Source organism: Anomalospiza imberbis, chromosome 2, assembly GCF_031753505.1.
Source record: "Anomalospiza imberbis isolate Cuckoo-Finch-1a 21T00152 chromosome 2, ASM3175350v1, whole genome shotgun sequence".
Classification (NCBI taxonomy): Eukaryota; Metazoa; Chordata; class Aves; order Passeriformes; family Viduidae; genus Anomalospiza; species Anomalospiza imberbis.
Genome location: NC_089682.1, coordinates 77,602,470 through 77,626,617, shown reverse-complemented (window position 1 = coordinate 77,626,617; position 24,148 = coordinate 77,602,470). Strand labels below are relative to the sequence as shown.

Here is a 24,148-nt window from a genome sequence, read left to right as displayed (position 1 = left end):
CCATGGGCAGTCCTGAAACACTTCTCACCTCCAGTTCCTCAAGTAACCTGGGGCTAAGCTCTCTTGCATATAACAGGTCTGTCAAAAATCAATGAGTGTCAGTGTAACAAGAAATCAGAGGGACACTGATATCTCCAAGAAACAACCTCTGCCACCAGAGGCTGGCGTTGGAGCCACCGTTTCCCCCTCCCCTCCATACACAGTTTAGGCAGATGGCATCCACTTATACAAACATATCTGGCCACGGCAAAGGAGAATGTAAATGTGTGCAGTTAGAGAAAAGAAACCACAAATGCTTTTCAGTTTTATTCTTACTGGGAGGGTAGTGGCATCCTGACATGGTCCTTCACATCATCCAATGAAAACTGACAGGGACTTTTTCAAGGCTCCTAGCAGTTTATAGGACTAAATCCTGGAGTAATGTTGGCTTGGCTGTAGTGCTCTGTCAGCCTGCAGACATGGCATTCCCAATTCCAGATAGTTTTGCTGGGTCAAGACTAAAGTAATCAGTACTAACAGAAAGGGAAAGTAATCAGATGTGAAACACAGACCACATGATGAGTGATGTGTCAGGCTGGTACTACACAATACTTGTACAGACCAGTCAGAAATGGGTATTACAAACAGAGCTGGAAAATAGTAATAGTTAAAAATATGATCAAGTGCTTTTGATGGATTTCCCAGAAAAGAGAAAGTCTCTTCAGAAAAATAATGTAACAGCTTCAAAAAACAACAATAACAGCAGCAATAACAACAAAACAAACAAACAAACACATCTAGTGATCTTTAAATCAGCTTTTCCATTGGATAAATATATTTGAAATAGTTGTACAGTTCACAGTGGCATAAAGTTCTCTGATTGCTTGAGTGCTTGAAAATATCTCATCAGTAAAAAAATACCAGAGCTGGGGGAGGAAAACCCTCTCTCTGAATTCTGTACATGGGTAAATGCACAGGTTTTGGCAGGCATCAGGTCATTGGATCCATGGGAAACTGGCAGCATCACAGGACTGCAGATCACAAGTCAGGGGATGGAGGATAAGAAGAACAGTAAGGCCCATTTTCCTGCAATAAGAACAGAATAAGCAGTTGAACAGAAGTCTTCTCCAATACACCTTGGTGCAGTGACAGTGCTGCAGAGGCAAAAATAATTAGGTATTGGGTTTTGTTTTCCATGGGTACAGTGAGTGCCACAATTCACCCAGGACTGTGCTGGTAAACAAGCAAACACGGGCCTTGTTTTTGCCTGTGTTTTAAGCATAAGCAGAAAGTGCAAGTTAGAGTTTTGCCATTAAGCCAAAGCAGTGACACCAGGAAGCCACGGATGTTGGCACAGCCAGTGACTCAGACAAAGCTACTAATGCAGACACACAGCTCTGGCTACTACTTTGGAGTTACATCACATAGTCTTTGGAAGGATTTTGCCAATGCAAGCCATATTCATGCCACCATTTGGTTAGAGACCTGAGGTGCAGAAGGGAAGAGGATGAAGGTCCTATACAAAGGCAGGGCACCTTTCTACTGTTCCATTCTTCCCTGCTGTTTTCGGGGGTTTTTTTTCCTCCTTTTCCTGCATGCTTGTTAGTATGTGGGGCAAGGAAGATGAAACACAGCTACTATTTCTTTTTTCCTGTCAGTATAAGGTGTACAGCAGCTAACACAAATTTTATCTTGTCCACAGGCTGTTAGTGTGTTATGTTACAGTTCTTGCCTGAAGAAGGGTAGGCTGCCTCTGCTTGGGCTGATGTGGACAAAAAATTCAGAGAATCATTACTCACAGAACAACACAGACTCCCCAGGAACCTTCTCTCTTCCTTCTCCTCATTCTTAAGATGTGGAAGTCAGTCCCCTTAAAGCACTTGCAGAGCAGAATGGGAGCAGCACAAGAACTGCTCTTAGGACAGAGACTCGTGGTGGCCACAGGCAGTCACTTACCCTGGCGTCGTACTCGAGGACGAAAGGGGGAAGATCAATCTGCTCTGGGGGTATGGCTGTGAACAACTGCTGAAGGCTTTCCACATAGTGGATTTTGTCCTTTAGCCCTGAGACTGTAAAGGTTGTGAAAAACCATGCTGAGACCTGAAAATAAAGCCCCACAAAAACCAATTAACAAGGTGCTGCTTCAAAACCTTCACGTTCAATGTAATACTCCACAGTGAAACAGGCTCGAGTTGAACTTGAAACACTAAAATCACTGCCATAACGTAACAAGGTCAGGAAGTATGCACCACTAATTGCTAGCAAGCAGTATCTTGAAAGCTTCAAGCTAGTGTTTTCTGACTCTACACTCACTCCTCCCCAAATGCCAGCTTAAGGTGCCTTTCTACAGTCCAAGAGTGACAGCTATACTGCTATTTCTCCTCAAAACCCCATCAGTATAGTGGCATGTTTTCACTCCAAGTTTAGCCAGTTCAGAAAATTACCTATTTGACTGTCAGAAGCATTTTCAACCCTTTACATTCCAGTTTTCACATGAAAGAAAGGCCAATTAAAGTGAGAGAAAGAGAGACTTTTGGCCCGTCAAAAATTGTACTGAAATCTCCCTCCTGCCTTGGGTTGTCTCAGTGAGCTTTTGTTTTATCACCTTTTTTATCAAAGCTTTATTAATTTAACTCTACAAGAATAAGCCTATCAACTTATTCTACAAGATTTTACTTTAAATATTCACACCTCTGTCTGTTTTGGGTACAAACAGGATAAGGAATTTTTGTTTCTGAAGACCAGTAAGACAGCAATCTAATCCTGCTTAGACTGACTGTACAAGCTTTACCTTTTCAATCCACCTTTCCCAAAATTACAATCACTTATTGTTTATTCCTTTTCTATGCTTTTCCTGGCAGACTGAAGGTAAGGAAAAAACCTGTTCTACAGGTCACAAATGCTCATAGTAGTGATCAATCACGTGGTCCTGTGCAACCAGCTCTTGCTGACTCTTCTTCAGAGGTCAGAGCAGATGACCTCCAGAGTCCTTTACAGCCTTGACCATTCTGTCATTCTGTTTGATAATTTTGCTTTGACTGCAGGAAGTTAACAAAAAAGAAGCAACACTGCAAGAAAAGCCTTGAGGAAAGCAAGAGTTTAAAATAAACTCTAAGCCAATAAAAATGATCTGCCTGAATACAACATTAAAGAGAAAGTAAATTCCTAAAAACTGTCCTGGAATAACTGTGCTGCCTTCTCAGAACAGCTTATTTTAATGAGAAAGGGAAAATGAAACAGAGAAAGGGAGGTAAAGAACACAACAGAACATTTGAAATCAGTTCATTATTTTGAGGGCAAAATTAGAAATTTATGTTAGCAGAAAGCAGGAAGTCAGATTTTACTGGCATCCATTATTCATTATATTGTTCTAACAAGACCTCTTATGAGTGACATTAAGTAACAGTTTAATGAGTGAAAAATACCTTCTCAATCTTGCACCAAAGTAGCATAGATTTCAAGGTGTGTTATGAATGACACTCATGAAACATAATTTCTATGGATGTTTAATGTATAAAAGACTAATAGGGGATATTTTTGCAGCCATCACAAAAACTGCTGTTGGGAAAAGTGTTTTTTATTTTTCCCTTCCTTCCTCTCTGTACAAGCCACTGCAGCTTGGCATTACCCAGGAACACAGAGAGAAGGGACCAGTGCAGAAATGTTTCTAGAGAATTTTTCTATTACTTCTATTCTTGATAACCACAGGTTATAGAAACAGTAATATAGGAGCAGCTATTTTCTTATTGGCAACAGGACATGGAACTTTAAATTAAACCACATCTCTGTTAATACACTGAAAGAAGAGTAAGTTATACCAGAACAGCCAAAGAAAGTTAAAAATCTAGACATATGCTGAAGTTTCCCTTCATTTTTCTTGTCCTGATATTCTGAATCTAAATAAAAGGCTGTCAAAGTCACTCTGCCAAGCTATAAACCCACAGTTAAATGTATGAGATGTCTCCCACAAAAAACCAGCAACACAGATTAGCTGTGTCTGTAATCTCATAATTTGGGCATACCTCAAAGAGAAATTTACTAAAATCTGGGAAATTTTATTCCAATTGGAAGGATCTTGTGTAGAAAAAAACCTAAGTGATTTACAACAACCTTTCCACTGGCATCTGATCTCAAGAAACTGCTTTTAGGACCATTACAGAAAAACAAACCAAAAATTGTTTATGATAAATACAAAGAGTATGATGATTATGAATATCTAATTTGAGTCTTTGGGCATGTTTCAGCTGTGAAATATTCTTGATTCACAGCCAGTTAATGAAAACAGAATTACTCTGGGTGAGACTGTTTCAGATCCAGGCATTTATAGTTCAGTTCAGAATACAAGCTCTGAAAAAGTTTATTTGGAGAGCTCTCAGAAGAGCTGAGAGGATTCGCATAAAAATGCCCGCAAATGCCCTTTATTTATCTACCAGCAGCTTTATTAAAACCAAGCAGGAGGACTTTGCATGCAAGAACACAAATGAACTTGTGATGGCACTTCATGGGTACCTTGATCTGAGGCCTGATAGTGAAGTGCTCATGCAGCAAAACTCACTCCAACCTACAAAACTGTTGACATCCATACTACAATTTCATGGCAAGCACAGCTCCATTTCAGAGATCACAAGAACACTCAAAGCATGAGGAAAGAGAGGAGCACTGTACAAAAATGTGTGCACCTTGCTTCATTCACTCTGTGCTTTAGGATAACTGCTGAACCTTCCCCCCAGCACACCAAACTCCATGTATTCTAGACATGCAATTACCCTCAGAAAGCACATAGTTTACAACAGTTTCACACCTAGAAACCAAACTAAGAATCATTGTTGGCACCATAAAGTACACGGAGAACTATGTTGGTTTTCTAGGGATATATGATTTTCCAAAAGACATGATGAAAAGCCTCTTGATCCCTTTTAGCCCATAAATCAGCAAAGTGACTCTAACAGATGGCAGTCATCCACTGTGCCAGGATTCAACCCTGCTGTGAAAGGGACAATTGATACCAGACATTTAAGATCTGTGTATGAGGGTGATGTGTTTGGGAAGTCACATGAATGTACAGACCTTCCTCCTGAATTTGAGGCATGGGATATTTCCTACTACTTCTAGGGAAGTAAGTAAGTAAGTAATCCAAATAGGAAGATGAATATGCCAAACATTTTTGAAGAAAATTGAAGCTTTTGGGCTAGCAATCTTCCATGGGGACAAGAGTCCAGAAAGAGCCAAAAAAAAGGAGAAAAATAATTCCCTCTCAGCAGCCATCTTCTTCACCATGCTTTCTGCTGCATATTCCCCATGTTTCATAAGCTGATGGTCCATGCAACAGTCAGAAGCAATCCTGCTTGCATTCCAGTTATAGAAAAGATTGGCAGAAAGACATGGATAAACATTCTCTTTTGCCTCCAGCTGTGTTGCCAGAATAGGATACAAACCAATACTATTTCCAGCAAGTTAGAGAACTCAGTGTCTCTCACCCTCCCTGCTTCCCACCAACCATCTGCTTTGCCTACAGATCTGCTGAGTCCCACTGCAGTTTCCAAAGGGACAGACAAGATGGCAATAGACACCAGTGAGGATGAGTTGTCATCCTCCAACAATAAAAAAAGTATTTCTCAACTAAATAGAAATGTATGGGAAGAGAGAAGGGGGGTGAAGGGCTGCTGAGAATCTAAAACACTAGTACTTCAGTACTTCCTAGCTTCAGCTTTTCCACTCAACTCTGTGACCTTAGTAATGTTCTATGCCAGCTCCTACATTTTTATGAGCATCAGAGCTGGAAGGTCTAATTCAGGGCACAGACCTCTGATCTGTATCCTGTGGGAGTAACTAATAACCTAACAGAAACTGGAACCTACGCTGCTGGGAAGCCTCAGTCTTATCTCCATAAAAACACGGAAGCTCCAAGTCTCATGGTGTCCCAGCTGTGCACAGGCAAAGAAAGTACTCTTTGGAAATTTAGCAAAGAATTCTTGCTGAACATGTGCAAACAGATGTGTTTTTCCAGGCATATAATTTTCTCAAATTTGATTAATGTCAGCAAAAAGCAGAATAAACACAGAGGTTAATCTGATGTGAACATGGAGGATGAGATTTCTGTTTTAATTGGACAAAAAAAAATTCTAGGAAGGGCTGCTGCTGCCACTTTCTTAATCTGAAGTACTCATACTGCTGCGATAGGAGTAGTGGATGAGAGGTCCAGAAGGGAACCAGCTCCATCTTCTGTTGCCCCACACAGATCCTAGCCAAGGGTAATAACTTTGTGCGTGACAAGTTTAGGTTTTGCGTCCTGATGGATTAACAGGACTTTTTCTGCACTCCATCAAAGGCATTCTTCCCATCTTTCTTTGCTGCTCTCCACTCTAATCCTGACTAATCTCACTGCTGCCTGAGACTGCTCTCTGCCCTTCCCAAGGCAGCTCTGAAGTGACACACAGGATACATGTGATACCTCTTCACCTTCTGTTGTGGTGAAAGAAAAGGTGAAACATCCAGGAGATGAACTACGCAAAAAAGAATTCCCTGAGTGTTTGGTCATGGTTCATGACCCTGCCAGCCTGCCAGCAGGAAAAATAACAAGATGTTTCCCTTTGAAAGAAAAATGATTCAAAGCTTCCACCTTTCTCTGGTAAGAGCGCACAAAAACCTGGGCACAGACAGCATGCATGGCATCGGGGTTCAGCTTATCACAAAGGTTGGAGACTGCAGCTAGATCAAAGATGGGATGAATTTCAAGTTCTGACAGTGGATCCAGAAGATACTGCCTAATTTTGGGGATCTTCTGTCTGTCTCCATGTTCTTTATGCTACAGACTTACGTGCTACTCCACCAAGATGCAAGATACACTTTTATTTTGAAAGATCTACCTTACCTTTGAACGAAATGTTGGGTGGACAAAATACAATGCCTTCAAGTTCCTCTTGTACCTGTTTTAGAGAAAGAAAAAAAAATATTTAAAAGTGAATTCTAGCTAAGGTCACCTACACAAGCCAACTGTCAAAAGAGACCATTTTTCTTAATTGCCTGTGATATAATTTTATAAAGTTAGATCTAATGTAAGGGCAGAAACCAAAAAATAAATGTAAAGGGAAAAGAAAAAATTTTAAAAAAGCAGAATGGTTATTTTTCAATTAAAGACATCACAGTCTTCAGTCTTTCAAGTAGGAAGTGAAAGAAAGTTAAGGACAAATTATGACTGCCAAACCTCTCCTTACCCAATCCTCTCCTCTCACAACCAGCAACACACTTTAAAAAGCCAGGCTCCAAAAGCTCCAGCTCAGGGTTGTGACAGACAAGACAACCAGAGTGCCTCCCTAACAACTCTAGAGGGAGACTGCAGAGGACAGAAGTTCTGGTTAAAAAGATGGACTTGAGAAGGAAAGAAAACACCCCTTCCTTCTTCTTGCCTTTGTTAGTTATTTAGGTCTTTGTCCCAGTCAAACTCTCAAAAATAAATGGGAAACCAGATACAGAATAACAAATATTTGCATAGCACAGAGGAAGACCGGAACATGTTCTTTTCCTATTGACACTCACTTGGCATCAACAACATCATAGAGTTTCTTCAGGAAGTTAGAGTCTAGTTGATTGTAATCATTTGTGAGTGTATGGAAGTACACCAGGACATATTCCTTCACTGCAATATGATCCATGACATGGATGAAATACAGAAGAGCCTGAGGCAGAAAGAAACAAAATTTATATTTGTGAAGAACTCTTTCACAGTTGCACTACATCTTAATATACTTCCCTTATTTCATCTAAAACTCAGGAATCATGAGGCTGGATGGCATTCCATTTCAGCTACAAAAGCAGAGCTTTTTTTTACCTGACTGTAATAACTTGGAAGTCTTTTATCTATCTGACCTCACAGATGGAGATACATTCTTGCTGTTTCCCTGAAAAACTGCATTTAACTCATTATGTTTCACTCTTCACACCTTGGCACTTACAGAAGCATGGTAACTCTCCTTCTTGAGAAGAAAAAGGAGTCCACACTAGCCCTGTTTTTTCTAAAAATAGCCTCATTGAAAAGTGTCAGCCCAATGCACACATAGCTCTGTAAGGGTATACTTTTTCATCTGCCTATAAAAATACTTTCTAGTTAACATCTTAAGTCCTACAAATGATGTTTCTAGTATTAAAACTGAATTACCCTTATAATCAGACCATCCAAAATACTCGTATGTAACCTACACAACTCTAGTTTCACAGAGCCATACCTTTTCCATGTCTATCAATGTTACTGGGATATTCCTTCCAACCACCACCATCACAGTGCGGCCACAGTTATCTACACCTACAAAAGAAAGAAAGATGTCTCAACTTCTCTCAGCTATGCCAGATTTTGTAGCTGAGCCCTTTCAAACCAGGAAGAAAGAGCCTCAGCTCAGAACTTTTGCAATGCATATGGTTTCCAACAGAGGAAATATGCTTAGTTACTGCTCTCACTATACCAGCACCTATTCCAATCAAAAAACCCATGTATCTGAGAAACTTAAGGACTGCAATTTTATGTTGCCTGTGTACTCCATATTTACCTAAATATAAAATAATAACATGTTTTTTATTTTAAAAAGCCCCTTCACTTGCAATTCTACCACCAAAGTAAAATTCTTCCTAGAAACCGGGCTCTGCACTCCAACACGGAGATTCCCAAAGCACGCCTCATGGAACTCCTGCAGCCCACAGAGCTTGTCTAAGGCAAACAAAAGAATTGACATTTGCAGCTACTGAGCAGAAGGTATCACACAACCTTGGTATTTACACAAAGATAGAGGTAAGCTCTGGATTTTCATGAGGCCTAAGAGATCAGCCAAAGTGCTGAACAGAGTCTCTTCAGAAACACAGCTATGCTTTCAGCATGAGCTATTGTATATGCAGGTCCAAAGAAAATATTTTTACTGTAAGACAACATAGATCAGTCATCAGTGCCCCAAACGTACCTGTCTGGTATAAAGCTTTAAGAGAAGCAATGTCAGAGAGGTCTTCAGCTCTTGCCTGACACAGCCAGCGATTATAACTAGAAAGTCAAAAACATCTGGTCAGATCTAATCCCCCTTTGGATTAGCAGTATAAGCCTGAAGAGGTATATGGGAAGGGAAGGACAAAACAAGCTTTTTCTGACTGAGCCCTCTCTGATGTTGCTGATTTCTGACCTATGGAGCAACTACCAGGTTTTATAAAAAAGAAGTGTTAAAAAATGAAATCTGGTGTCTTAGTTACACAACTAATGACTTTCACTCGGGCAATTAATACATATTAATATATATCAACTAGTAACTGTAGTGGCATTGCATTTGGGCTGAAAAGATCTCAGAGGTTTTTCCATTTAAATATGTCAGTATTTAAAAGACAGGAAAAAAAGAAAGAACATTTCCTTTAAAAACCTAGATGTTGAACACAACTATGCAGCAACCAGTTTCATGAACAACTTAGTGCCTCATCTGACAAAACAAGCCAACACCGAGCCTTGAGAGGTACCCAGCATGGAATTACCATCTAAAGAAGTGATCATGCACATTAGGGTTACCAGGGCAGGGAGGGGGAGAAAGCCTGAGCCTTCTTTTATTTATCAAATGGAAGAAAAGTGCTTTGCTATCTGCGCAGAGCCTCAGGAACAAGTGAGCAGTATCAAAAGCAGGGGATCCCACAACTAAAACTGGTGACAAAACAGTGACATCTTGTGGCAAACAGGTAAGGCAGCTGGCTGGATGCACTGGGTGTGCTAAAGGGTTCATCACAAGCTTCCCTTTTTCTCCTACTGTCCCGTCCCTTCTCCCTTCAGGCCAAAGAGGTTACTACATCAATCCAGGGTGACACCAGGGTTTACCTGTATTTGCTTGCTGGAAGATAAGGTTTTGCAGATAACAAAACCATCATTCATAAGGGTTGGTCCTAACTAACACAAATATTCACATGAACAAGCAAATTCTCACTTCCTCTGGTGCTGTTTCTGCAGTGCTGCCTCTGACAACTGTCCCTGAAGGATGAGGCGCCTCTGTTTATCAACGTCTCCCTCCATGCGGGCAAAAGCATGGGACCCAATGAAAGACAAATCTGCCTCCAGACCCTCTTCATCTGAAGCATCTGCAGTGGAAACAAAGATGGTATAAAATGTTTGGGCTGTATACAGAACAGCAATGCTGCTGATGAATTGGTACATGTCCCAGTGTAACAACACAGTCACTGTGCTACAGACTAACACAAAGCCCCTGAGGTACCAGGATGTGTCTCTGATACCTCACCAGTACCACTGGCAGATGACAGCATGTGATTGAGAACCACTCCCTTAAAGTGTTGGCTTGCCTGGAAACTAACTGGGAAGTCCTAGTCATCAGTGCATGACAAAGGGTTTACTCTCCCAAAAAACAAGCTCTGGAGAGAGTGTCTTCAGCTTTACAGTCGTCCTACTTGAGCTTTACAGTCATCCCACTTGTCAAAAGGGGAAAAATTCATATGCAGAGGCACAGATGCTGCAGCTTTATTAAATTTAGAAGCTGTACTGTAGAAAGGGCCCATTGCTTGTATCACTGACAATGCTGTAGTGATGTGAGTGTAGCTATTTTTATAGTACTGCTTACAATGCAACTGGGTGATGAAATAGAAGAGCACAGGCTCAGTTCCTGGGGACAATACCAGAATGCTCCACTGAATTGATGTCACCCAGGCATATTGCTAAGATTTCTAGCACTGTCTCTCTGGGCAACCTGGACAGGAACTGAGTTTCCCCTTTTCACATGATATGCTATAGTAGCAATGGAACAAGAGTGCAGGTTTCATTATACAAATTCACTCTTACCTATGCAAATCCAGTAATTTCACAAATTATTAGCTAGTGGTTGAATACCTCACACTGATCAGCCACAGCAGCAAATATCAAATATTCAGCTTTATCCTAACTGGCTATGCAAAAGCAGAAAATTGAAATTAATTCCCAGTTATTTGCTTGGGATGGTTTAAGGCTGTAAAACTTGGCACATCACTGCTTAACAAGTAAGGCAGAATGTGTCTGCTGTGTCAGTTAATATAGTAAATTGTTTTGCTACATGTATCTCACCTCCACCCTGACATCTAGGCAACCTCTTCACAAACAGACTTTCACTGAACTTTGATAGCCACCTCCAAACACTGATCTCTGGGTTCCTCTAGTTATATTATATCTTTCAGGGAGTTTCTGCTAGTTTTCATTGCCCATTTACTAGCTGGATGCACTGTATCCCAGCTGTATCAATACAATCCAAGACAGACCATTAACCATAATACCTTTTTCAATTAGGGTCTGCACAAGATTCTGCAAGAACACCTTCAAAGTTCTTAATCATTTTGGGAAAAAAAAATTTACAAAGGGAACCAACTACCCACCTCTTCCACCAAGAAAAGAAAAGACAGAACAGCTCTACTGCAGTTACTGCTGGGGAAATCAAGAAGCCAATGAGGCAGTTTGAGAATTAGAATCATTGTAACCTGACTTAGGTGAATTGAGGTAGGAAAACATTTCTCTTCTTCCTTTTCTGTTTTTCCCACTGACTTTCAAAGAGATACTTATTCCAAAGTCCAGTTCCAAACTCACCATCCGGAACGCCTGGCTTTTCAGTAATCCTGATCTGCCGCTCTGGTACTACTGGCTCCCCTTCCGCATTGCCAATATCTGCAGGGAGGTAAGGCAGGGATTTGGCCTCTTCTTCCAACGATCTCGGAAAGTACAGAGGCAGCAACTTCTGGTAAGTGGCCTACAAATAAGAAAAATGCGTGAAGGGTCTATCACACATCCGTGCTCTTTGCTTAAACAGCATCTGCCTTGTAGCAGGGAACTTGTCAGAAGTTTGGAGGCATTGTCTCCCTCAGTGGTTAATTTGGGTTGTGGGCTGGGAATACTTTATCAAGTAAACTGGATAAAGGTTAACTTTTTGGTTTTTTTTGCCACACTGGCAAATGAATTTGAGAGGACTTTGCTAAAACCTGCATGAACTCAGGTAGATTGCAGATATTTTAGCTTTGTAATGAAGTTAAAATATGCATGGACAACAGATTTGAGCAAATGTTGCTTATGTTAAAATGTACCACTACACAGATCACCTTTAGTGATCGGCCTGGAAAAAAAGAAAAAGCAACAACCAAAGAAGAAAATCCCTCCCCACATGAAGGAAAATAGTGAAAATCTCTAGAGAATGTATTACTTCATGGGTTCTCTCCAACTGATTAGCAGTTTTATAACCCCCAACAAATTAGTTATTTTCCTTATCCATATGCCATAGAACCTGAACACAGCGTGGGTGTTCTGCACAGGAATAAGTTCGATGTACAAGGAAAGTCAATATTCAAACTGCCTGCATCTCTCAGAACACAGATCATTAAATGTCAAGTTTGCTATTCCAACAAGCCAGCAAGCAGTGTTTCAGATCTTTGTAGGTGATCTGTAGGGATGCTGAACTGGCCCTCTTCAAGCACATCTTTGTGTAAGGAGGAAATTTTGTGTGAGGAATTTCCTTTCTGGCTAACAGATAACATCCAGCACAACTGCATGCTATCACCTGCCCTACTGCTCCCTGTCCACAGCTCAGCAACACAGAAGCCAGAAGCAGAAAGATTCTCAAAGTGTCCATAGTGACTGCTAAGAGCATGAACAGTTCTGGAAAAGAGGCTATGCTAAGAAGGAAGCAGAAGGATGCTGCAAGACCAAAGGTCTATGTGTGATCTGAAGGGGAAATCCAAATCCAGCTTTACTGCTGCAGAGAAGATCAATCATGCCCAGGAATTTTGGTGGAATGAATGCCAAAATACCTCTTCAAGCTCAGAGACAGCAAACACCACTTTCTCCAGAGTCTCTCCATGAACCTCCAGAAACCTCCTAACTGTGCCTGCAAGGAAGCAGATTACATGCAGTTAGCAAAACAGGAAAAATTTACACACACAGCTACAAGTGAAGAACTCGGAGTGCAGAAGAGAGATCATCTCTCCTCATGCTAAATAGCTCCATAGTCTGTAGGCAAGTGTGGATTAAGTGGTGGTTTAACACACCAAATGGGTTGCTGGGCATATTGGAAGTTCCATCTCCACTCTCTCCTGCTGCTGACTTTAGAGAGACACAAATAGAGAATAAATCTGATTTTAGCTTACTAGGCATTCCTTAGACTGTGAAGTGTGATTAAATGGCCCTGAAATATCAAGCCAAATCCTTCCCTTAGAGAGTCCTGTGCAAATTGCTAAAACCAGACATTCTGAGAACACGTTACCGTGCCCTAAGTTATCAGCAAAACAATATAAGCAAGCTACAGCAGAAGCTGGTTCAAGACAGGCTCAGCAACACAAAATTTCTGGCGTCAGGTGTGCCAAAAATATATACAATTTCTATCTATAAATCATGAGAGAAAGTGTCCAAACAAATTTGTTGGTACGTGAGTATTTTATCAAGTATCATACAGACCTACAGAGACAACAGAAGACAGCAATAAAAGAAGTTATTTACAGATAATGCTTTTTTGGAGTTCAAGAAACAGCAGAGGGGAAAAAAGGAGCTATTTTCAAATACTTCCTGTGTACTACTGTACACAAATTCCTGTGTAATCGTCTTGACCTGTGACATTACACAACAAATGCAGTGGTGCAGTTTCACAGCAAACTGTTCTGAATACATGTGAACATGTGAAAAAGCCAAAAGACATGGGGGAAAGTAGGAACCAGTATATACAAGAGGATACAATATTCTTGAGTATTTTTCTATACTTTATTTTCAGCCTAGGATGTTTTCTGACTTGTTTTCAGTGATCTTCATTTTTTCTTTAATGTAATTTCCTCTCAAGAACAAGGAAATTTGAAAAGTTTTAGCAATGCTTCTTAGTAAGAATTTCCATAAAACAAATAACAAGCATAAGAATAATTTCCCCTTGTTTGTTCTGAACTGGCATGGTTTGATGGTTCTTATTCTGGGAGACAGTGAACAGCTGATTTCACCATTCCCATGCCACTCATGAGTTTACAGACATCTATCATACTCCCTTCAAGTCAGGTATATTCCAGTCTGAAAAAGTCTTGAGCTCATTTCACTATTTCTTGCCTTTTTCTATTCTTGTTGACCTCCTGAACTTCTCTGTCTACTATATTCTTTTCGAATGTGCAGCTTTAAAGGGTGAACAAAGCACTGATTGATTGCAAAACATTCTTAATTTTGTTGTGTCTTACTCAGCTTGCTGTTTTGAGCTCCTCCAAGCTGTTGTTTTCGTGGAAGTATTACCATCTCAATGTTTTGCTGCCTATAATCAGCCCATCATTTTGCATGTGAAGGCAGAAGCCTGTAGGAGTGGGTCAGTGGGGGAAGGATATCACTTTACATTTGGATGTGCTGATGACACTAAAACAGCAGATAAAATTCACTGTTGCTCAAGTCTGCCTACAAGTACTCAACAGTAAGGTCTCATCTTGGCTCTTCTGAACAAACTTTTATTACCAGCAAACTCTCTCTCCTCACTTTTAGCATCTTTTCCAAGTTATAAATTAATACACTGAAAAATGCAAGTTCCAGAACAGATTCGCATGGATCTTTACTGATGAGATCCCAGGAATATTTACTGAGAGAAAGGATAATTTGTTTTTACCTTCCATCTTCTGATCAACCATGGAATGCCTTGCCTTTTTACAAGCTCTAATGAACCACAGACCCCTAAAAAAAGGTTTCCCCATTTCAAGAGCAATCTGTCAGAGGTAAGTGACCTGCTGCCATCCAGTTTATGCTGTTTTCCAACACACTTACGCAGTGCTATGTGGGTTGCATCCTCCAAGGGGTAGCATCTTTTCAGAGTGTTAATGACACAAAATCCTACGGAGCACATTGCCTGTTCCCTGGAAGCCAGAAAAAGAGAAACAAATGAATAGACAGCCAGGTGCAAACAGATGTCTGTCAGGGCAGTAGGGAGCACCATTAATTTCTTCCCTGACTGATTAATGCAGCAGGAATCCTCTTTCAGATTTTTGCAGGAGGATTCTTCCCTGGCAAGAAGCACACACTCTCATTAAGTAGAAAAGGAGAGAACCATTAATTATTCCTCACTGGTTCCTCTGGTGCTTGTTTTCAGATTTCTCCTTCTACCTCAACTATGTTGCTCCTACAGTTCTTCATATCCTGAATGAAGTTCTTCTCTCAAACTCCCTGCAATCCTTGCTCAAAATACTTTTGTTCCTGTTTAGAACTGACAGTAAGGAGAAGGAAGGAAAAAGAAGGTGCTCTTCAATGCATACACACTCTTGTTTCTTCATTTGACCAATGATTTTGTTTTGTTAGAGGTCTGGACACAGGCTGAGGTGGCTTACTCCATCTTAGGTATGATTAGACAACCATCAGAATGGAGAGACATGTACTTAAGATCAGTAAGATGCTTTCAGCACTGAGCCACATTTTCAGAAGAGTAAAGCAGAGCTGTTGCCAACAGTAATCAAAGGAGTTTGAGCAAGCTCAGAGATGGTAGACAATTTCACAAACATCAAAAGTTACTCTAGAAAACAAATTGACTGAGAGACATTCAGTATGCAGAAGTATAACAATGCTAAAATAGTTTTTAACATGTTTCAATCCGGGCCTGAATTTGCTTGTAACTTCAGAGCTAGACCAAAACTGGCACATGCTAAAAACCATAGCTGTAATCTTGAGCTTGAAACAGTTACTATTGCACTATAACACATAGTCCAACCTTGGAGGAATTGATGTTCCAAACCCTAAAAAATTGTTAGGTATGCTTTCTGGCATTACTCTTGCTCAGGTGTATTTTGTGACTGCTACCACTACAACAGCTGTCACAGGAGAAGACCAGAACACAGAAAAATAGGAAGAAAACCACTCTTAGTTAAGAGGAAGTAGAAAATACCGCAGATGAAAGGGGAAAAAACTACAAACCTGGCTGCTGCAACTGTAGATTTAGAAGTAACCTTATAGCCTGACCCAGAATTTTAGCTGTCTATTGTACAAGGGCAGAGAAGCCAAACACAAGAACCGACACAGTCAGATCTGCCTGTGGGTGTGTCCCCCTGGCTGCAGACACACATGCAGTTGCTGTTAGAGCAAGCTCATTTAACACTTGCTGCAGAACAGAACCCAAAGCAATTATTAATGTTTCTCCTTTGAAGAACTAAATGCTGCACAGCTCTAGCTACCCCGTTTCATGACTTGAACCAGCTCAGATCTCTCTGCACATTTTATCTACATCACAGCAGAGATAACCTAAGGCATGAAGCACACTGTGAAGCCACTGCTCTTTTCATGTCCTTAACCAGATCCAGCCTACAGAAGAAGACGTTCTCAGAGGTGAGATCTTTCTGCAGAGCCGAGTTTCCAGGACAGCTGTGCCCCAGATGGCAGCCCCATGTGAGCTGCGCAGTGCTTACTTGGCGAGCTGCAGGACGTTGCGGTAGCAGCTGTACAGGGAGCTCTCGGCCGCCGTGCGGTACCGGCTCTTGTACTTAGGCCCCACCGTGTGAATGATGAAACGTGCAGCAAGGTTAAATCCTTTCGTCAGCTTGGCCTCGCCTGTCCTGCAGCCTGCCATAAATTAAACATCAGGGTAAGTGTACATGTCATGGTAAGAAAGGCAGAAGTGTTCAAGCCCTTGTCTTCCTCCAGTCAGACAACTCCACTTCATACATAGTGTTTCAAACATCAAATATTAAGGGTACCATCCAATCTCATACCAGCTGCTTAGCACCTAGTCAGGCTGAGGAGGTGAGAACTGTGCTTGTTCCTCTCAATTTTAAATCTATGCATATAAAGACTAACTAGATATTGCTAGAAATTCTGTCTTAATTGCAGTGCTTACTACACTACTTACAGAGTAAAAGAAGAAATTATTTAATAATGTGCAGAAAATGGATGCACAAGTATGCCATACATCTAGAAATAAAAAGAAAAGTCTTTCTGAATTTACAACTTGGTTTGGGGAGACCGATTTTTGGATAAAAAGACTACAAGTCTCCTTAATGAAACAAACCAGTAGGTGGCAAAGCTATTAAAACTGAATAGATAATACACTTGTTTAATTTATGCTCCCAGAATGAGGTAGCTTACTTTGTTTTGCAAGCTTCTTCATGTCCACAAGGCAGACATATGATCCTCATGCAGTTCATACTCTCCGGACAGATTAGTTGTCCAGTCTCAAGGAAAGGAAGTTCAAGCAACACTTTTAATTGTTCCATTCACAGCACCCTCCAGTTACACACTCTAGGAACGGATTCTGTGTTTGAAGGCTGGTTTTCCTTTAGCACATGGAAGGAAAGTCTGCTAAACTTCCCCTTCTTCACCTAAATCTAGTCCACTCCAGGTCTGGACAGCCGAAGAAGTACTTCTAGTCTCTCTCTTTCCCTACCCTCAAAGGCAAGTATTTTCCAAACTTCTTTCTTCTGCTTGTACCGCTGCACTTCAGCTTTCTGATCTGACTGAAAACCAGTATTTTCATTGGATTAGCTTTCAAGCTGATCATCTTATAGGTTGCTGGTGGCTACAACAAGGAATGAGACAGGAAGAAGCAGCTGCAGCCAGTGTTCAGGCAGCAGTGCTGCAGCAGCTTGGCTTAAGCTGCCCACTGAACAGGGATGTTCATCTCTCCCACTCCACTCTTTCCTCATAGTGCTATGGCAAGCTAGCAGCATGCATGAAAGCATATTTTATGGGAAGAGACACTCCAGGTTGAGAATCTTCCTGACCCAAAACTTCAAGCATATCTTTTTAATGGCAACCACACACTGCCTTGAAGCCAGCATCTTGTAAAGTTTTTGATCCAACAAATCACATCATTAGCTCCTACAGACCCCTAGCGTGCTTCTTCTGGGTTAATTAGAAGGAAGGAAACACCATACTAAAACTAAGCATACTCTTCTGAATTCCTGCACAGACTCTAAGACAGCTCAAGAGAGTGATTAAATAAGCACGATATGGAAAAACGAAAGCCAAACTGAAAACAATGTATCAGATATCAAGTTACTTTTCTTCCTCTGCGGTCTCCAAGCCTCACAACCAGCGAGGAACAAGCAAAGATCTGTAGGAAAAACTTGTGAAAAAAAGAATGAAGCAAGTTTGATTGAGGTATGGCTGTGAATTCAGTAGGGAAACAAATAAATTCAGGGAAGCAGATGTAGCATTGGTAATCTTTAACTATACTCAGATCACACTTCATACTTCCCAAGGCATTCTGCCTGGAGATGTCTATACAACTTTTAAAACTAAAATGAGCAGTAGGTGAGGAGAGCTGCACAAATACTCTTATTTTAAGACACAAGGTGAGGAGAGCTGCACAAGTCAAGGTCTGTGGCAAAACTGGGAAAAAAGTCAAGATCCTATTTTTTATCTGATAAGATTTCAGCTATTAGAATAGCTTTCTCCAAGTTTAAAATGGAAACTCTGAATCGTCTACATTATGTGTGTGGCACAGAAAAAGCATCACCAGAGCTGTAAGACTTCTGCCACAAAAGGTCTTTATTAGACTGCAACATGTATTTGTTGATAAGCAAGCTTCTATCAATAGCACTTCATCTGCAAGCCTGCCCCTGGCTGTAGTATTTCTGTGTGAATCAAAAGTGATGCTGCCCCCAGGAACATACAAGTTAGCTGAGCCTTATAGAAGGCACAGGCCTTTGAAGAGTCAGCATGTCACATGCTTTCAGATCATGATTTTTCTTAGAATCTATGAAATGTGAATGTATAGCAAGCAGCAGGAATAAAGCAGGAGAGACCTAACGGAAAATGCATTTTACAGCTTTAGAACATAGACCACGCATTTTCACCTTTTCAGCACATTCTCCAATGAAGAAATGTCAAGGCTAAGAGGGAAAGAGGGCAAAAAGGAAGCAGAGGTGACAAATGAATGCTAAACTGATTTTTTAACTAAGCTCTCCATCCACTTCTCATACTGTGACAAATATACTATGGGTGCTCAAATGCCAAATCTGAAACTCAGCCTCTCTTTCCTCCCCCACACAACATGTCAGTAGGGTGTCACAGAAGAACTGATTTCCATACAACTCTTGGCACAAGATTAAAAGAGAAGTGTCTTCATAGGGCGTTGTGAACCTGCAGAATGCATTACAGGGAGACGACATAGTGTTTTCACTGTGGTAGAAGATGCAAAACTATGCATAACTCAGCGGGGTAAAAGGAAATTTAAGAAGCTGAGCACAACAACTCCCTACAAAGATGACGGATCTCAGACTTTAAGACTCCCTGAAATGCAGTTCCTCTCTTCCCATCTCTGTCCACACAGTAAGTGTGTTTTAGAAGAGTTCTGACATATAAAGCAGGGTCCTAACTATTCTATACCTATGGTATTTTAATTTTCACCCACAGCACACACTGAATTTTCGCTCTTAAAGAGTAAAATGGTTACTCTTCCTCCTGTTTAATTTCTAGGTTACTAAAAAAAAAGCAAGCTGAATCAGCAAAGGATGATTTTATAGAAACAGGATTTCTATTCAATTGTAATTTAAGCTACTGAGAGTTTATATTAGAAATATGGCTCTTCTATATCCATTTTGTTACTATGAAAGGAGACGAAGCTGCTATCCAGAGTGAGCAGTACCACACAGAGACCTCAAAATTCAGTTCAGTACCACAGCTCCCAGGGATGAGAATTTTTATCTGTAAACCATATTAGACTTCTGTATGACCTTGGATAACTATAAACTCTTGTTCGTCACACACAAAATAAGAAAACTCTTATTCCCAGTGCCTGCTAGATGACCAAAAAAAAAAGGCCGACTATTCATCTCCCATTATCAGCAATAAACTCTGTTAATAAAGACTCTAGGCAAACCTCACCATTTCTAAATAGCCTTGTATTAGGGCTGCTCTTGTAGCTTTCCAATAAAGCCATTTGTTGTACACAAGAGACAAATGAACCAACCCACTTAAGGAGTCACAAAGACTTTATTTAGACATGCAATGTTTTATCAATCCATCTATTATTATCATATCTTTCTGAAAGACTGTGTGTATATTAATATCCTGAAAGAGGATACACAAAGTGCATGACAGAATCCACTTAATTTCTTCAATGGTGAACTTCAGTTTCTGTCTTTCATAATGTATACACACTGAACAGGATAAAATCTCAAGATGTACAAGACTGGTCTCTTGAGCAAAAGCACTGATAAGCTAACTGCTCAGAGTGGCTTCAGATAGCAATGGGAATTACAGTATCACAAAGTAAGGGTTCATCAACTCAAATATCTGCCACAGACTTTCAATTATCTGTAATGTGAACAGCAAAAAGAGACTAGACTGGCAGGTGTTTCCCCCATTTTTTTCATGTTAATACCAGCTGCTGGGGGCTGGGGGAAGCTCTGCCTTTTTTGTTTGCGCCCTTATACTGATGCTTTGTACTGTGCAAGGACAGGAGATTTCAGTAAGACAAAAATGTCTCCGGACACTTACCTTTGAGCTTCTGGAGCTCATCCTTCAGGTCAGGCCCAGCATGCATGAATATACTTTCAGACACCGGGTTCTTATCCGTGAGAGTCTCATTGCTGGTGTTTACGATGGCCGTGCAGTTCAGTAATGCAACATCTCCTTTCCTGAGGAAACAGTTTATTGCAGCCTGAATGTACAACTGAGTAGGATATTCTCAAATCAGTGCTGACAAGCAATGAAATGCCAAGTTACAGGAAAAGCATTAACAGGACTCCAGTGCCCACACAGAGTAGCGTACCCTGACATGCTCACCAAGCCGAATCACTCTTCACCTCTCCCTGATGAAGACAGACTGCATGCAAAATGTTAGCTCCTTAAAGAGTCCCAGCCTCAGCAGTAACTTAGGGATGTTTGTAGAAAAGGGAGTGTTGCAGTTGTATGTAGGACAGCTCAGGCAGCAAACATGCAAAGCAGCTTGTTAAACTGATGGAGTGTAACAGTTCCAAAACCCCACATATTTTCTCTTGGGGATAAGAGGACAGTCCTTGTGTTTCCTTGTGTTATATTACTTTCAAAACTTAAACAATTTTTTCAATATACTTCTTCTTTTTTTTTTTTTTTTTTGCAGACAGACTATCCAGGGCACCTTACAGCTGCTGTTCCTCAGACCACTGTGGGTCTAGAGTGACGCTGCAGCTGGACAAGTTTTCTTCTCTTTTACTCCCAAATTGTGAACCCTCAAGTTGATCATGTTTATTCTGCTCTCCAAAGTTCAGACATGCAGAAGAAAAACAAGTCACAGATGCCTAAGAGACAATGGAATTGCAGAACTTTGACCTGCTTTTTGTCACAGCAGCAGCCATCAGGGATTTTGGGATCAAAGAGCACAGGAATGGAAATAAAGATTCCCATGCACAGGGAAAAACCTAACAAACAGTTGAAATTGCACACATTTGCCCAAGCCATAAGAGATGTTTAACCTTTTACTCCTCTCTTTCTTTACTCTTTCACTCCTCTCTTTCTTTATTTAATTGAGTTCAGGAAATCCATGAACAGTCCCATTTCCTGCATATATTAACCAGAAAGAGGTACAGGCTGATCCCTGAATCTGCATCCATGAGTAATCTTTCTCCCTTCACACTGATTAAGTTAAGAGTTATTCATCCAAAGAGCAGGCCCAAGTATCTGAATTACAGGAAAGAAACACTGGTGGAGTAAGTACAGCATACTATAGTTTATCAATAGATTTTGGAAGAAAGTCATGGAGGCAAAACATAGAATGGAGGAAGGAGGGGCAGGAAGAGCCAAAAGCAAGCCACAAGAATCACAGAAAATAAAGAAATACTGATTTAAAACAGAAATATGAAAGCAGAGTAACACCAGCAAATATAGAAAAAAAAAACTAATTGACAGCAAACATATTTTTTCAAAAAATAAAAAACCTCATATCCAAGTGCCCAACTAGGTTTTGATACTAAGCCGACAGTTTCACAGTAGAATGTACAGCTCCACTCTGCTGCATCAAGGACTGCCTATGAACACAACCTATGGTGGAGCAAAATCCCAGACTTTCAAAGATACAGTGAACAAAAAGATTATTAAATTCCCAGATCTGTAACGTTTGATTCAAGAAAAGGGGATTCAGAAGTTTTATTCTACAGCAGTGATCATTACATGAAGATATGGATCCTGCACTAAATGGAGAAGTGATGACTGACACACGAGAGCCACAGTGAACTTACCACAAGATTATTTTTTCATTTATGTCTTTCCTGTATGGAAAAGGTGATCTAACATCAACTTGAGCTTTTTCAACAGGACTTTGGTGACAATCCAGCTGCTTGGCCTCATAGGCATCACTCCAGCCTGGCAGACTATCAACATCCACAAACTGGGAAGGAGCACCCAAGGGATCCATGGAATGGAAACAGCAACTCCCTTCCTCTGCTAACTTATCACACTCCAGTTTTCAGGAGTGGAGTCTTCCAGGTGCTTTAAAGAAAAAAAATCAAACCAGGTCACCAGCTGTTCACTAAAAGTAATTGTCCCATAGAAACCTTTCACAAGACTGCAATGCAATAACAGCTAGCAGACAACAGGAAAACAGATTTGCCACTCAAATACTCCCTTTTTTGTTACCTGTAAGCAATAAGGCCATGCAGATACTCTCAGTGAGACAAACGTCTTCCAACAAATCAAGGTGAAAACACCTTCTCTACTAAATTGATCCAACTGACTTGTGATCTTGCATTTTGGAAATAGCAAGAACAAATTTCCAAGTGCAAAGAGGAACTCAGTCTTTCTGAAAAGTGTTATTTCTTTATCTAGACAAAAGCAAATTTGTAGCAGGGAATGTGTAATCTATTCTTTCAGAGATACTGGTAAATACTTATATAAAAAAGAAAAAAGATAGAGCTTCCCAAACCACAATGTCCCTAACCCCCCAAAACCCCAAACCTTACAAAGAAACCAACAAAATCCCTCCCTCTCCCCGAATAATACAGCCCTTGCAGTTCAGTGAATTCTGAACTGCTGCACACAAGACTTACTGCATATAGCTCTTACAGCCATGCACTCAGGCACAAAACCCCTTCACCCAAATCCGTTTTGCAAAAAAGAGTAAAGCTGTAAATTTGAATGCTGGCCCAGTGAATTTTAATACTGAACTCTGCCACATGACTGATTTTTGAGATGACACTGTTTGCCAGATGAAGGCTCAAACGTGCCAATACTCACTTTTCAGCTGCCAGCAGGTAACAATTTGGCTCCTACATTTCCATAGTGACTACTGAACTGCACTAGTGAATCAAACTAGCGCAAACATACCCACGTAAGTAATTTCAGTTTGCCACATACACACCCACGACTTAATTCCTTTTACAGGTTCATAATTGATAATAATTTAAAAACGATCGCGCCCACAAGGAGTAATTGTGAACCGCGACTTACTAAGTACACTCATTAGCCCGGGGAAAACAGCACAACAAAACAAAACAACCAAGCATCCAAGCTCGCACTGGGGGCTAATAAAGGCTGACACTAGGACAAAGATAGCCGTAAGAGCGTCTAAGTAAGAATTTCGCTGGCAGAAAAGGCAATGAGAGTGATAGGCAAGGTAAGCGCGGCTACACTGGCCGCAGCCAGGAGCATCTACAACAGCATCTTCCTCTGCGGAACAGCCAAACCCAGGGGTCTGGCCAGGGCAGCAAGCGGCAGGCGGAGCGGGCGCGCAGATCTCCGGGCTACCTCCCCCGCGACTGCTGCCGGGCCCTCCCGCGGCGGAGGCGGCCCCGAGGGGTTGTCAGGCTCGGAACGGGCCACAGAGCGCTGCGAGCGGGGGTCGAGGCCCCAGTGCCCGGAACGCAGTGCTGTGCCCGTACCGGGAGGAGAACCTGCCTCTCCCGCCCCACGGCTCGCAGCCGGGACTCCGGCACCGCGCTCCGCCCGGCATCCAGCGGCCCCCGCCCGGCTCCAGCCGCGCCCGCCCAGCGCAGGCCGGGCCGTGCCCCCGGCCCCGCACCGCACCGCACTCACGGGCACAGCTGCAGAGCCGCCGCCAGCCCCGCCCGGACAGAGGGTCTCGGTCGGCGCCGGTCTGGCGACATCACCCAGGGCAGCCCCGCGTCTGCCGCGCTTCCGCTTCCCTTCCCGGGCGGGGCCTCGGGGCGGCGCTCGCAGCCGGGCCCGCTCTGACGCACTTCCAGCGCGGCGGGCCCGGAGCGCAGCACGTGTGGCGGTCGCGACTCCTCCGCGCCGTCCTTCTCCCGCATTCCCGCGCCGTCCTTC

General features: G+C 41.7%; 1 protein-coding gene across 1 annotated transcript; it reads right to left on the bottom strand.

Annotated features, from left to right (window-relative positions):
• Window positions 1-782: 782 nt before the first annotated feature.
• Window positions 783-24,021, bottom strand: GDAP2 (ganglioside induced differentiation associated protein 2). The gene is made up of 14 exons (XM_068181892.1): window positions 23,897-24,021; window positions 22,105-22,354; window positions 20,387-20,526; window positions 16,354-16,507; window positions 14,729-14,817; window positions 12,763-12,839; window positions 11,552-11,711; window positions 9,918-10,068; window positions 8,925-9,001; window positions 8,202-8,278; window positions 7,516-7,655; window positions 6,851-6,905; window positions 1,936-2,079; window positions 783-1,065 (listed from the first exon to the last, which is right to left on the bottom strand). The coding sequence occupies exons 2-14, from the start codon at window positions 22,278-22,280 to the stop codon at window positions 1,018-1,020; spliced, it is 1,488 nt and encodes a 495-aa protein (XP_068037993.1). The 5' UTR covers window positions 22,281-22,354; window positions 23,897-24,021; the 3' UTR covers window positions 783-1,017.
• Window positions 24,022-24,148: the final 127 nt, after the last annotated feature.

Excerpts from the sequence above, each read along its gene's own strand:
- GDAP2 (XM_068181892.1), bottom strand. The coding sequence starts at position 22,280 with ATGGATCCCTTGGGTGCTCCTTCCCAGTTTGTGGATGTTGATAGTCTG. Across the intron at positions 20,527-22,104 it reads AATGAAAAAATAATCTTGTG|GAAAGGAGATGTTGCATTAC; the intron begins GTAAGTTCACTG and ends CTGTTTCCTCAG. Across the intron at positions 16,508-20,386 it reads TGAGCTCCAGAAGCTCAAAG|GCTGCAGGACAGGCGAGGCC; the intron begins GTAAGTGTCCGG and ends AATTTATGGCAG.